The sequence below is a fragment of the Gracilinanus agilis genome, chromosome 2, assembly GCF_016433145.1.
Source record: "Gracilinanus agilis isolate LMUSP501 chromosome 2, AgileGrace, whole genome shotgun sequence".
NCBI lineage: Eukaryota > Metazoa > Chordata > Mammalia > Didelphimorphia > Didelphidae > Gracilinanus > Gracilinanus agilis.
The window spans coordinates 569,892,297-569,906,272 of record NC_058131.1 but is presented as its reverse complement, the minus strand read 5'-3'; the positions used below and the strand labels follow the sequence as shown (position 1 = coordinate 569,906,272).

General features: G+C 33.7%; 1 protein-coding gene across 3 annotated transcripts in view; it reads left to right on the top strand.

Moving 5' to 3' along the window:
• The window catches only part of MAP2K5 (mitogen-activated protein kinase kinase 5), a 334,021-nt gene that overhangs the window by 147,778 nt on the left and 172,267 nt on the right, over positions 1-13,976 (top strand). For all 3 annotated transcript variants that reach the window (XM_044665328.1, XM_044665329.1, XM_044665327.1), the window contains 3 exons: positions 344-383; positions 8,270-8,338; positions 8,434-8,515. In XM_044665328.1, coding sequence (XP_044521263.1) covers positions 344-383; positions 8,270-8,338; positions 8,434-8,515 — 191 coding nt within the window. The remainder of the gene's footprint in view (positions 1-343; positions 384-8,269; positions 8,339-8,433; positions 8,516-13,976) is intronic.

Here is a 13,976-nt window from a genome sequence, read left to right as displayed (position 1 = left end):
CTTCACCATAATGCTTCCTACTGGGTATTGCCCTTTTTGGACCATAGCAAATTGTGAGGACATATGCTAAGACATACAACTTTTATATTCTACATCAGTAAAGTGAGTAACTGATGAAGTAACATTTTGAAATCACAATGTTGAAGTAAGAATACATAGTACAAATTTCCTATTTCAATGAGGGATCAGTAGAGTTTCATACACATTGGGTTTTTGATAAATGATGTTTGTCGTTGTTAGTATTCCTTGAAAATCCACTAATGCACATTGTTATAAATATAGTGATTGAATATATAATATCAATATGCTATTTTAAAAATTATTCCATTTTTTTCTTTCTCAGAGCATATCATGTCCCAAGTGGAAAAATATTAGCTGTAAAGGTAAGCTGTGATTATGGTTCTATAAGCTGAATCTTTTTTTTATTTAAAAATTATTCTTCATGGTAATTTTTGTCTTATTCTGTGTTATAAATGCTTGTTATTTTAAAATATACATTTACATTCAAAGGACATTCTTGGCATATAGTAGGTACTTACTTAATAAATGTTTTTTGACTTACTGACATTCTCCAAAAGGCATTGCAGACTTTTGGGGCATTTGGAAGTCACTGAAAGAGAAATTAAGTTAGCTGTCTACTTCATTAATTGGATAGAAATACCTTTAACCCTCTTTTGGAATTCCAAACACCTGCTCATATTTGTCTAAGACTTTATCATACTAAATCAAGAACTACTTCACAGTCTCTCTCTAAAAAATAATTGTTAGTGGTTTGTTGTGTTCCAAGAAAATTGTTTATGTATGGAAAAAAAGTAAAATTTACATTACTAGAATTGTTCTCATATAGAACTTGCCCCAAAATAAGTGAATGAGAAGTTTGACCATTTTGGTCACTTAATATCCCTTTATTCATACATTTGATTCCAAAGCTAAAAGTCATTTTGCAGTGTAGTAGCTTTAAATAGCTTATTTTTAATAAGATTCCTAAAAGTTCACTCTTGGAAATATTTTCCAAAAAACAGATCCTGTAAAGGGTTTGAAAAGAAATTAGAGGTTGTCTAGCCCAACATCATCATTTTACAGATAAAGGAAACTGAGGTACAGAGATTCTGGTCTGATTAGTGATAGAACCAGGTCTCTTTCTGAATTTACATTTCCAGAGTCTGTCCAGTCATTATCTTGATATTTTTTAAGTCTTATCTACTATTCTCTCCAAACCTTATCTTTTCAGTACTCTGCATATACTTCCTATCTTTTAATATAGTCATTGTAACTTCACAAGTAATTTGCCTATAGAGATTTATCAAGCAACCAACTAGCATTTCTTTGGATTTTTTCTTTATTCTTCATATTTGTCACTTGTTTAATTCCTTTTAGAATATAAACTTCTTGAGAACAGAGATTGTTTTATTCTTTGTATTCTTTCTCCAACATCAAATATAGTGCCTCACACAGAGTAAGCACTAAATAAATGTTGGTTGATTGGCCCCCATCTGCTGATATCTTATGGATGCAGAGAAAGTTAGCTGTTATGTAGGATGTGTTTATTAAATATTGTTAACTCTCATTTACAAAAATAGAAAAGTGATACATATAATCTGAAAGTCATTAATATTTGGCTTTGGAGTAGATTCTGTTTTTAACAGTAGATTTACCTAATTGTGCTTTGCTTGGGCTAATAACAAATTTATTTTGTATTTTCTCAATAGCACTCTCAATTAGAGCTATTAGAATAAGTAATTGTAGATGCACATGTTGTCCTAGAATTGATAAATTAAATGTAAATAAGTCATAAAGAGAAATCTGTCATATCATGTGCCTTGGAGTTTAAAAATGAAAAAGAAACTAAGACTGAATTTGTAAAACCGTTCACTAAGTTGTATGATTCTGGTTGCATGGGACCACTATACTGGTGAATTTGGTGATTTGCCAATGTAATGATGATCTATAATAAAGGTTAAAGAGTGAACTACAGACCACTGAAAAGGAAAACAAAGAATAGAATCACTGAAAACTTATGAAAAGATGACCTTTTGGGGAAAAGAAAATGTGGTTCCTCTAAGGAGAAATCATTCCCTACTAATATAGTAGAGTTCTTTGAGAGACTGAGTGATTAGAAGGGAAAGTAAATAAAGTATATAGGCATGAAGGGAAAAGTGGCAGTCATAATGTAATTAGCCTCTCAGAAGAGAGAGATGACATTCTAAATTGGATAGTGGGGAAAATCATCTGTCATAAATAGGAAGTTAGTTTAAAAGAGGCTTGGAACCAAATGATACTTCTCTGAATTGAGAGGGGTGAATATGGAGTAGTACCTGAATTTTTCAAAGGGGCTTATTTATAATTTTATAAGCGTGCTGGAAAGTACTTACTGTGAAACATCCATGTTTGTAATTAACAGTAATCTCCTCTGGAAAGTGAAATAGCTATATAAAGAGAAATAAATTATGAAAAAAATTATCAATAGGCAAAAAAAGTAGTACCATTCTCTCACCCCTGCCCATAGGCCCATAAGGAACTTTGCTATTGTTAAATAAAATATCATAAATTTAGGGGGGAAATTTAGGGAAAAAATTTGAAAAAATGCAAATAATACTTCAAAATTGTTGATTTTGAGCTGTTAGTTGTGATCCGGGAAAGAGATTTAGGAATAATCCTTCCCTGTTTTTCAAGTCCATCAATCCCACTTTTCACTTAGAATCCCTACCTAATTTGTACCCCAGAGTCAACTATTTTCATGGCATTCCATGGTCATAGATTTAGAGATGTGAGGGATCTCAACTCAACTATTTTAACCCCTCCCTGAAAGTTTTATGGTTAAGGAAACTGAGTCCCAAAGGAAAGTCAGGTGATTGACCCAAGGTTAAACAGGGAGTAAGTGGCAGAGCTGGGTTTTGAACAAAGTCTTCTTATTTCAAATTGAGCACTTTTTCAAACTCTCTATAATAACTTCTTGATTTCTTGATTTAAATCACTTCTATTTAAATGACTTTATCTTATCTCTAACCTTTACTAGTCCTAAACAGTCTTACATTTCTGACTTCATGCTATGACTTGCAAATACTCCTAGCTAGCACCTCCAGTTCATTTCATCTAAAATCTAAGCCATTACTTTCATAAAAATAATTTCTTCCCCTGACTTCCTTTATTTTAATGGTACCCCCAATCTTCTATTTATCCAGGTCAAAAGCTAGGTCCTCTTTGACTCTTTCCTTTCCTACTATGCCCAATTACGAAATCTTTTTAATTCTTTCTTTTGATTTTTTTTCATAAATCTGTTCCATTCATATGATTTTCATTACTATCACCTGATTTCAAGTCCACATTAGCTTTCTCTTGGATTATTCCAGTGGCCTCTTACTAATTTTCCTGCCTCTTGCTCCTGTTTCTACTCCTGCTTTAAATCTATCCTAAACACTATTACCAGATTAATCTTCCTAAAACATACCCCAGATCCTGTCAGTTCCTCACTTAAAAACCTATAATGATTCCCCCATTTCCTTTCAAATTAAGCCCCAGGCTCTTAAGCGCACTAAGATTTGACACAGGAATAGAATGACAGGCCTTAAAACTTATTTTCCCAAGTTCAAATCTAGCCTCAGACTTTACTAGCTGTGGGACCCTGGGCAAATCACTTGCCCCTGTTTGTCCCAGTTTCCTCATCTGTAAAATGAGCTGGAGAAGGAAGTGGCAAATCACTGCAATATCTTTGCCCCCACCCCCCAAAAAAAGAAAAAGAAAAACCCAAATGGGGCCATGAAGAGTTGGATGTGCCTGAAAACAACTGAACAACAACAAAAGATTTAACTCCACCCCACTTTTCCAGCCTTATTTCCTTTTCCTATTTAATTTACCCTGTGCTGTATCCAAATTGGACTATTTGTTATTAACTGAACTCGTTCTAAATTGCATTGCTTTGTGTCTTTGCTCTTACCCCCTTCCTTGGAATCTCCTTTTCCTCTCATCCTCCCCATCTCTGCCTGTTGAAATCCTATCTACCCTTCAAGGTCTAGTTCATATGCTACCTTCTTCATGAAACCTTTCCTGTTCATCTCAGGTCTTCCTTGTTGTCTGGACACCTGTCGTACTTTGTACATCTCTTAAGGCCTCTCATGTGTTGCTTTGTGTTATAATTATTAGTGTATGTGGCTTAGCTCCTGTACTTCACAAATCTTTAAGAACTATTTAAATGAGTTATTATTTTTAGGGCATAAGCTCCTTAAAAGAATTGACTCTTCTTTTTGTATACTCCATGATATCACCTCTAAAGACCAGAAGTTCATTCTACAAATACTTAGACATCTAATATTAAAATGATACTTTCCTAGCATAGTATAGAACTATGTCTGTAGAAGCAATTAGAGGAGAGCCCTAGAAGAAAGAGTTATTTTTCCCCTTCTTTATACTGAAGGTGCTGGGGCAGGTAGATAGCACAGTGGATAGAGTGTCAGGCCTGGAATCTGGAGGATCTGAGTTCAAATTTGGCCTCAGACACTTCCTAGCTGTGTGATCCTGGGCAAATCACTTAATCTGAATTGCCTAAACCTTACTGCTCTTCTTCCTTAAAATCAATATCAATTCTAAAAATAAAGAAAAGTGCTAACAAATGTTCTGTAGTAACTTCTTTAACATGCTTACTAGCTTAGAAGCTAAAGCCCTGGTTAGTGCTCTCCTTTATGAACTAAACTTCAAAATTAGAGTCAATAACCTGACATCTGAAATAACAGTACCTTTCTATAGTTTGAGGTGCCTGTATTAAAAAAAAAATCAATGATGAGATAACCTAGTTTTCATAAATATAGAAGACAGGGTTGACAATAAAGCAAGTTAAATTTGGTGGGGGAATAAAAGTTCCATTGAATTTTAATTTTGCTGCCATAAAATGTAGAATTCTTTTTACCAAAGAAGACATAACGAAAGTAATACTAATCACCAGTGCACTGCAGGGTAATTACTTGACAATGACTATAATTCATGAAACCTATTAGTAACTACCATTTTTGTTATAGGTAGTCTTGAAAATTGCAAGTAAATAGAGCAAGAAAAACATATAAAATACTGTTATCCAACTTGCAAACTGAACCTTTTTACACCATTAAAGTATTCTATAAAAATCTTTCAGCTAGGTAATGCTTGGAGGATTTAATGGATTCCCCAGTATTGCTTATTTTCTAATTGGGAAAAATCCATCTACAAGAAAAAAAAATCATAGCATAGTATGTAGTATGTACTGATTATCATTCTTCGACTGCTTTGGGTTTCTGCTGCTCTTAAACTAGCATTTAAATGGACCATTTGATTAATCATTTGTATACTGACTGTAATCCTCCCAAATTTCCTTTCTGAGTTGTACATACTGTAAAAGACAATTATGTCGCCATAGATTAAATAAGTGAATTAAAACAGAATAGCAGCTTAATTTGACCTGTGATTTTGCTCTCCTTCCCTTCAGTGGAACGTGTGCCACTCTAGCAAATAAATGAAGTCATCCATGACAGCTTGTGATGAATTGCCGTATTTATACTGTATATTTTAATAGCCTCACACTAATTTAAATTGAGCACAGAGTAAATTATAATTCAGTCACTTGACTGCTTGTATTTAACTTGACAACTCATCCTTATTTGTCCTGGAGGTGTAGTGGAGAGCAGAGGAAATGTACTCAGGTATTTCAGGCTTAGATTTAACCCTTTTTCAATTGAAATGCTTAATATTCAAATTCTCTTCTATTTGGACTATTTAGCCCATATTGGGGGTGGGGGAGAAAGAAAGGGCAAAACTACCTTAATCTAGTTTCAAGTTGTCCATGTTTTTATTTAAGACTTTAAACAGAAAATTTAATATTTTTCTAATTTTATTCATGGTCCTTATCAAATAAGAAATTGACTTTGCTTCTTAGCATTTTAATGATTACTCATTAGAATACATAGAAGGGCAAAAATTAACTTAATCTATAATAATAAGTCTTCCAGAAGTACTGTGACTTAAGGGATCACCTTTATTTTTCTTCAATATCCTCCAGATGAGATTATCTGCTTCCTTACCTACTGTGGAGCCAAGAATACTTAATTCTGGAATATTGCTGATAAGTAAACAAACATTTGTATTTAGGCGACTAATACAATAATGTGAAACTACTACACCATAGTTTAAAACTTTAAATTTATGGGACCAAAATGAGCAAAATGGATTTTGATAGAATTAGAATTCTGGTTGATCTTTCCAATTTACTCTGTAGCATTTGTAGCATTTAAAATATTGCTGGGCAAGTTAAAGTACATCTATTTTTCTCATCCAAAAATAGCTTCTAATGTTTATGATTTTTATATTTTTTATACATGCACGCACAGAGTTGTAATGTGGATTTTGATTAAATTCAGAAAAGCTGGACATGCTTTCATGATATAAATGAACTGACAACTTAATGATACTTTATTTGCTAATAATTATGCTTCACATTAAATGAATGATTATTTTGAAAACCTTAAAGTCTAGTGTAGCTTATTAGAAAATTTGAAATAGGTTTGTCTAGTACTAATATTATAATGGTATGAGATTGATACAATGCTAGAAGAATTTATTTTGTTGCTAAGTTCTCTTCAGTAAGAAAAAATATAAGTGAATATTGTTGGCAAATGACTATTGATCGAAGGAAGTGTGTTAAATGTTTCTTGGCAGCCCTGTATTACACTTACAATCTAGTTTGGTGAGAGCTTTTATAAATAACCCTAAAGCAAACTCTTGATAGAAACTAGTTATGCTTTTTGCTTTTTTCTACCCTTAGATGGATGTCAGTACTCTAAGATGTGTTTGGAAATTGCCCTTTTTTCCTTAGTTGGTTCTATCAACAGGATGAAGTCCATAATTTATGTTCTATTAATTCTCCAACATGATTACATTTACTTTCCTTTTCTAACATAAAGTGAAGTTTAACTGTTGAGTGTTGTATACCGTAATGGCAGGACACTAAATGTATTTAGTGTTATTTGGAAATCCCAAGCTTAAAGTTCTTTTCCAAGATTGCCTGAAGTCAGAACGTTTCTTTAAAAACTAAAACTAAAACTAAAACTAAAACCCAAACCTTTCTACAGTTTTCTTCTCATCAGCTGAATCTCTTTTTTATATAAAAGAGTAATTGTTGCCCTTACATTAGTCTTCATTGAAGAGCCAAGTAAAATCTAAACTACTGATAATCTCTTTTATAATAAATGCTTGTGAAGATATATGCTTTCATCATTGTGCACTCTCTCCCTCATACATTTTATTCAAATTAAATACATGTGTTTGATATAATGTTTCATATCCATTTGTTTAGTTACCTTGATCACTTGCAAATAATTTTTAATATATTTGAAAGCACAAGGGTATGCTGGAAGAAACGCTTGAATAGGAGTCTTAGAGGGCTTGGAGACTACCATTAATTAGCTATGTGGTCTGAGCTGATCTCTTCACATTTCTGGGCCTCATTTTCTTTTATAAAAAGTAAGAGAGTTGGTCTAAATCAGGGATTTTTAATCTGAGGTCTGTGAACTTGTTTTTAATGATATTTTGATAACTATTTCAATATTGTTTCCTTTTGTAATCTTATGTCTTTTATATTGCACTTATTTAAAAACATTATTCTGAGAAGATGTACAAAGGCTTCATCAGACTGCTAAAGGAGTACATGATACAAAAATGGATAGAACCCTACCTAGGTCTAGCTAGTCCATAAAGTGTCATCCAATTCTAAAACCTCTTTGATACTCTTCTATATTTTAATGTGAAGCTTTGTATTCTTAAAGCTTTATATTTTCCTCTTAGTTATGCAAAATAAACTTGCATGACTTAATTGTTCTTAAAAGCTAACTTTAAATGACATGTCATTCTGTGTGCTTATCTTTCAGTGTGAGTCACAAGACATTTTCTTTTAATGGTTTGAGGGTTAATAGGTACAAGTCACTCCTATTTTCCTCCTCTGAAAATAACCAATGTGGCCAAAATAGGGTGTATAAATTAAGGGTGTTATAACTTAACTGACTTTTAAAGCCATTAATGCTGACCTTGGAGACCTAGCTTTTCCCCCCTACCCCATCAATCATTTCTGTACCACCTCCCCCAGTCCAAAGGAATAGATAAGATGTGTATATGCTGTTTGTTCTAAAGATGAGGTGGTGATGGTGGTGGGGAATCTTCTCTTTAATTCTTATATTCCATAGTAGTTACATAGAAGTTTTTAAATCTGAAAGGGAACAAACAGGCAATAATTGTCATTTTTTTGTGTGTTTAGGTGATATTGCTAGATATTACACTGGAACTTCAAAAACAAATTATGTCTGAATTGGAAATTCTTTATAAGGTAATAATTTCCCCACTAACCACTTTTTAAGCATGTTTTTTAGTATTGGCTCCCTTTTTTAACCAAGCTACTTTTTTGTCTTATTTCTTTTATAGTGTGATTCATCATATATTATAGGATTTTATGGTGCATTTTTTGTAGAAAACAGGATTTCAATATGTACAGAATTCATGGATGGTGAGTTTTACATCTTGTATCATTCCTAAAATAGCTTTATTGACATTGTGATTTTAAATGTTCATTTGCTATAGACATTGAATAGGGTGTTAAAAATAATTAAAACATATTAATAGTTACCTCTTCTTATAGCCTAAAATCAACCTAGTGATTTTGATTACTAGTGTTAAAATTTTTAGCAGAGCTATATTTTCCAGAATGTAATTTTCTTTACTTTTATTGAAAATTTAAGTAGAACAGATTAAATGCTAGTCTAATCTGTGTTTTGATATTTGATTCTTCTATACAATCTGTCTTTACTGACAAAACAGCTGTTCTGTTCTTTTAATGTTTCAATAGCCAAAACAGATTTTCTTTTAAAGAAATCTATTAACCCAATGTCCTGTGTCTTTCAGTGAGAAATCGGTTCTTAATTGCAAGATAAGAAATTGTTTTTCAACACAGCTGTTTAACCAAGCTGCACTTAGTTTTCTTTGGACTTTACCCCTATTCCTTCCATCTGTATTTCTCACTCATAACTACTGTGGAGGGCTTTTTTCAACTGACTATCAAGGCATTATGTAGATTTCCCAGTCCCTTACCAATGAAAGAAGGTAAACATTTTTTTTCTTCCTCCCACTTTTAGTCTGAGCATGTCATTTTAAGTGACACATTTAGTGTCTGACCCATTAAAACTCCTCATTTTTCATACATTCAAGCCTCCTTTTTCAGGTTCTCAGTACATTACTGGAGCAATAATCCATGACTTTCTAGAATTTTTCATGATCCAGCATTTGATGCCCATACCAAGGTGTATATTTCAGTGATCATGCATATGGTTTTCTAAGATAAAATTCAACCACAGTACATGTCAAAAATTGGATGTCTTAGAACATATGTGTAACATGTCTTATACAAATAAACTGCATAGAAGTGAGGCCACAAATCAGAGACATACTTAGAATCTTATTGAAATAGGTATTACCTCTTCTCTTTAAAGACCCAAATTCTTTAGACCCTTTTTTCCTTATTGTAATGTTTTCTCTCTTCAAATTGTATACTTTTAAGTCAATATTCAACAAATTCATTCATGGTCTTCCATGATTTTCTTCCCACTTGTTTTTACAGATTTCTCCCTCTTTATAAAGCTGTATGGTATAGTGGGTATAGTGCTAACCTCAAAGTCAGAAAGACCTGGGTGTAGGTCCTGCCTCTGGCAGATGCTATTTGTGTGAACCTGAGCAAGAAACATAAATTTTCAGTGCCCTAGACAACTCTCCAAGATTCTGAATTGCAAAATAGGTTTGAACTGTATTGGCAAAAATAATTTCTTCATCAGAAGTTCCTTATGTCAGTGAAACTACAGATTTGGACCAAGAAGAAAAAAAAAACTCTTCTTCTTAATATATACCTGGTATTCCAGGCAAACAGTATAATTTGCCATTCCCTTAGATCAGTGTTGGTGAACCTTTTAGAGATTGTGTGCTCAAACTGTACCTTCATGCTGCTCGTAAACCCCTGACATTACCCTATATGGGAGAGGGAGGAAATGCTCACATTGGGCTGCTGGACAGAAGGGCAGAGCATGTGAGCATTGTCTTTAGGCTCAATGGAGAGGGGGAATGAGCAGCCCCATCTGGCACACCAGGGCATGCATGCTACACCTTCGTCAACACAACCTTAGAAATTCTGTTTCTCAAACCTTTGCTTACCCTATTCTCTCTACCTGGAATATCCTTTCTCCTTCTTCCCTCATCTCTTTACATATTGTTATTCTATTTAATATTAGGGCCTCACCTATATGCCATTTTGTCCATGAAATCTTCTTTGACATCCTCTAGGCAAAAGTAATTGCTTCCTTTTCTGAATTTCCATAACATTTATTTGTAACTCTCAAGTTATACATGCTCAACTTTGAATTGTATCAATTTGTGTTTGTCTTTTTTCCCCTACTGGATTGAAAGCTTTTTGAGGGCAAAAACACTATCTAATCTTTTTATCTCTTATAACTCATAACATAATCATTAATACAAAGAAGACATTAGATGAACATGTGTTCATATTTAAGTTACAACCTAGACATAAAATAAATCCAATCAAAACATGATTAAGGAACAGGTAGGCTTTAACAGTTTTCTGTAGCTGACCACATTTGTAGATACATAATTTACTTGGAGATCTACTCTGTTATTTATTGATATTTCAAAAGTATATTCAATAGAATAAAATATATATAATAAAATATAGCCTTGGAAGACCTCCTCAAACAAAGTATCTCTTCTACACATTAAAATTATACATGAATCTAATAAATATGATTACTAAGAAAATGTTGAATTACCTATTGTTTGATATTAAGTCAAAATTTTTAAAACAAAAAGATATCTGCCTATGTGAAACAGTCACCAGAATCTTGGAAAGTATCCCATACATTCAAAAAGAATTCCTGTTAGTGGTGAGGTTCTCCAAAATGCTTCTTTTCCCAATCTAATTACATTGAGCTCTTGAACATGCTAAAGCCTTTGTAGTGAATTCCATAGCAATGCAAAGGAGATTGGTTTAACCATCCATACCTGTAAACCAAAATGGATGAAAAATTCATATTGATCAGATTAAAACATGTAGTTATAACTATGCCAATAGATAGATACTTAGAAAAACTCTGCAATGACAGTGAAATGGGCATTGAAATTCCTGGGAGGAGATCAGTCTGGATCACGTTTGGTAAACTGCCAAATTTGGTGACACCTGTAGTCCAAATAGAGTGCAGGTCAGCCCTGCAAAGCCTTACTGCAGAGATTTTCTGTCAGTTGATAGGGTTTGGAATCTTGGGAAAGTTCAGTTGATCCTGGGGACTCACGGAGAGGAGCAGGGTTAATCTGAGCTCTTTCTTTGGATTGAAACCTGGCCTATATTCTGCAGCTTTTCTCTTAAAAATTTGTTAGCTTAGTAATTTCCTTTGAATCTCCCTAACCTCTCTTATTTCCCATATTCATTTTTCCTTCCCTACCTGAATTTCTGTGAGGCTTTTGAAAAGAGGGTAGATTGGAGTGTTAGCTTTAAACTTGATAGTTTTAAATAGTCAAATAGGCCTTACCCTTGTTACAAATTATCTATTCAATCATTGTATCCAACTTTCCTATCCCCATTGATTACAAAACCACTTGAGAGCCCAGTTAAGGCGGCAGGTCCTTTCTCAGTTTCACGTTCCTGTCTCCCTCCCCCACCTGAAGCTTTCTCTAGGCGGCTGTTAGGGTTACCTTGTATCATCTATCCTTTCCAATCAACCCTTAAATTAATAAACCCAGTTTGTCTTTTAATCAAAACCTTTGGCTACTCCATTAGTTAATTGATAAGAGAGGGAGAAGGGAAGAAAGGAATCATATAGTCTCTGAATCGTGAAGGAAGTTGGAGGTGTCCATTTTGGAGGAAGTGTAATCTCAATACTTCCTCTGGACTCTTCCTTTGTAAACCTGAGAAACTGACTTGCAGCCCTCTAGTCAGTTTCAAGCCATTCTTGGCTGGCCCTAACCTTTGTCTGTGGAAGTGCCCTTCTTACCTAAAGGGCTCAGTCTGTTTCCCTGTGGTGTCTCTGTCTCAAACCCTGTGTCCCAGTCAGTCTCTCCCAGACTGTAGTTGGTTGCCCAAAGTATCTCTTCCTCTCCCTTGTAAACCTTTATACCTCCGTGTTTATATTTCCTAAACTTGGTCATTCCCTTACTTCTCCTGTCACCTCAATTTACCACCTTTACCATTATACCTTCTTTATTCACTTTACTGCCTTAGGGATTCAAAACCCCTATTCACAGTACCTCCTCCCTATTCACAGTGCCTCCTCCCTATTCACATCTACCTTTAGTCCCTTGCCTTGCCTTATTCCTATTGCAACCTTACCTTGCCCTATTCCCATATTATTACCACCTGTTACCCCATTATCTCAGTCCCTTATACATCCCTGCCTAAATTTCCTTATTACACCTAGCTACTACCCCTAGCCTATCCTCTTATTACACTGCCTAACTCCCTTATTACACACCTAATGCTTGCTGTTGCAAAAGCCCATCTTTTTAAAACTAATGGGCTCCTGTTATTTTAATGTCAATCATTAAACACCATGATCTTGAAGGATTCAGAATTATAAGTAACCCAGAAGACAATCAAAAGACACATGCTCGGTGAAAGGAGATTACAATATGTGATTAATGATGACATGCCAAAGTCTGTTTGGAGACCTCATGGCAGAAGTGTTTTGACTGGAGAAAAGTCAACCAGTTATATAAAAAGAATGAAAAGCAGCCTGCATACTTTATTGGTATCATTGAGGCATTAAAATAATGAAAGGATAGATGGGGAAGAACCTACTTAAAAAGATGTAAAGCAGAGTCAGAAGAACCAGAACTATTTGTGGTAAATACAGTTAAATATTCTAAAAAGAAAAAGCAAGTAAGGTGGGAAGAAAATTAGGTCCAAAGAGGGTAGTTTGGGCAGGCCTGGAAGGGTCAAGGGACAAAAGCATTTTTCTCTTTGTATGTTATTATTTGGTTCTTTTTTATTAATCACTAATAGTAAGATTTTGCCCTTTGTATATTTATAATTTTTAATATTAAGAAAACAAGAAGACCTCTCATCTATATAGTGAATTTATAAAAAATTAGAAAAAAATTTTGTTTGATGTAAAAAAGCTTAGCAAGATTGCCACTTGTTGAACTGAAGGGAGCCCCTATGCCCCCCAAAAATACAGATCCACTAGTATATGAAAATATAAATGAAATCCTTTCAAAAAATATAATTAGCAGTACAAAATTTAAACTTTCAATAAATTTACAACTGTAACTAATTACTTTGATTTAAAATTAAATTATTTGTTTCATATAATAATAATAAAAACAATAATGATGGAAACATTGTAGTAGAGAGCTGCTAGAGTCAGAAAGATCTGAGTTCAAATTTGGTTTCAGACATTTGCTAGCTGTGTGACCCTGAGCAAGTCTGCTTCAAGTTTCTCAACTGTAAAAAGGGGATAATAATAGCATCTACTTTCCAGGGTTGTTGTGAAGATCAAATAAGAAGATATTATAAAGTGCTTTGCAAACCTTAAAGCTCTATATGAACGGCTGATTTTATTAATGTAGTCTTTTTATTAATTCAGAATATGTTTATTAAGTGCCTACCATGTATAGTTCAATTAAATATAACTCTGCTTAGAAGGGAGGAAGGAAAAGAGAGAGTATGATTAGAGTAACTTGAAATAAGAAGTCATTAAATAGTCCCAATGCAAACTAATATTTCTAATTCAAACTAGTATTCATTGAAAACTTCACTTAATGCTATTTGAAAACTGTTGGACCGTTGTGATGCATGTTCCATTGCCCCTTTTCTACAGGATAGACAACATATTTAATTGAAACTATTGGTTCTGATTTCATCCTATATTCTTGAATAAACACTGCCATTTAAGTCACATTATCGTCTTTGACATCTT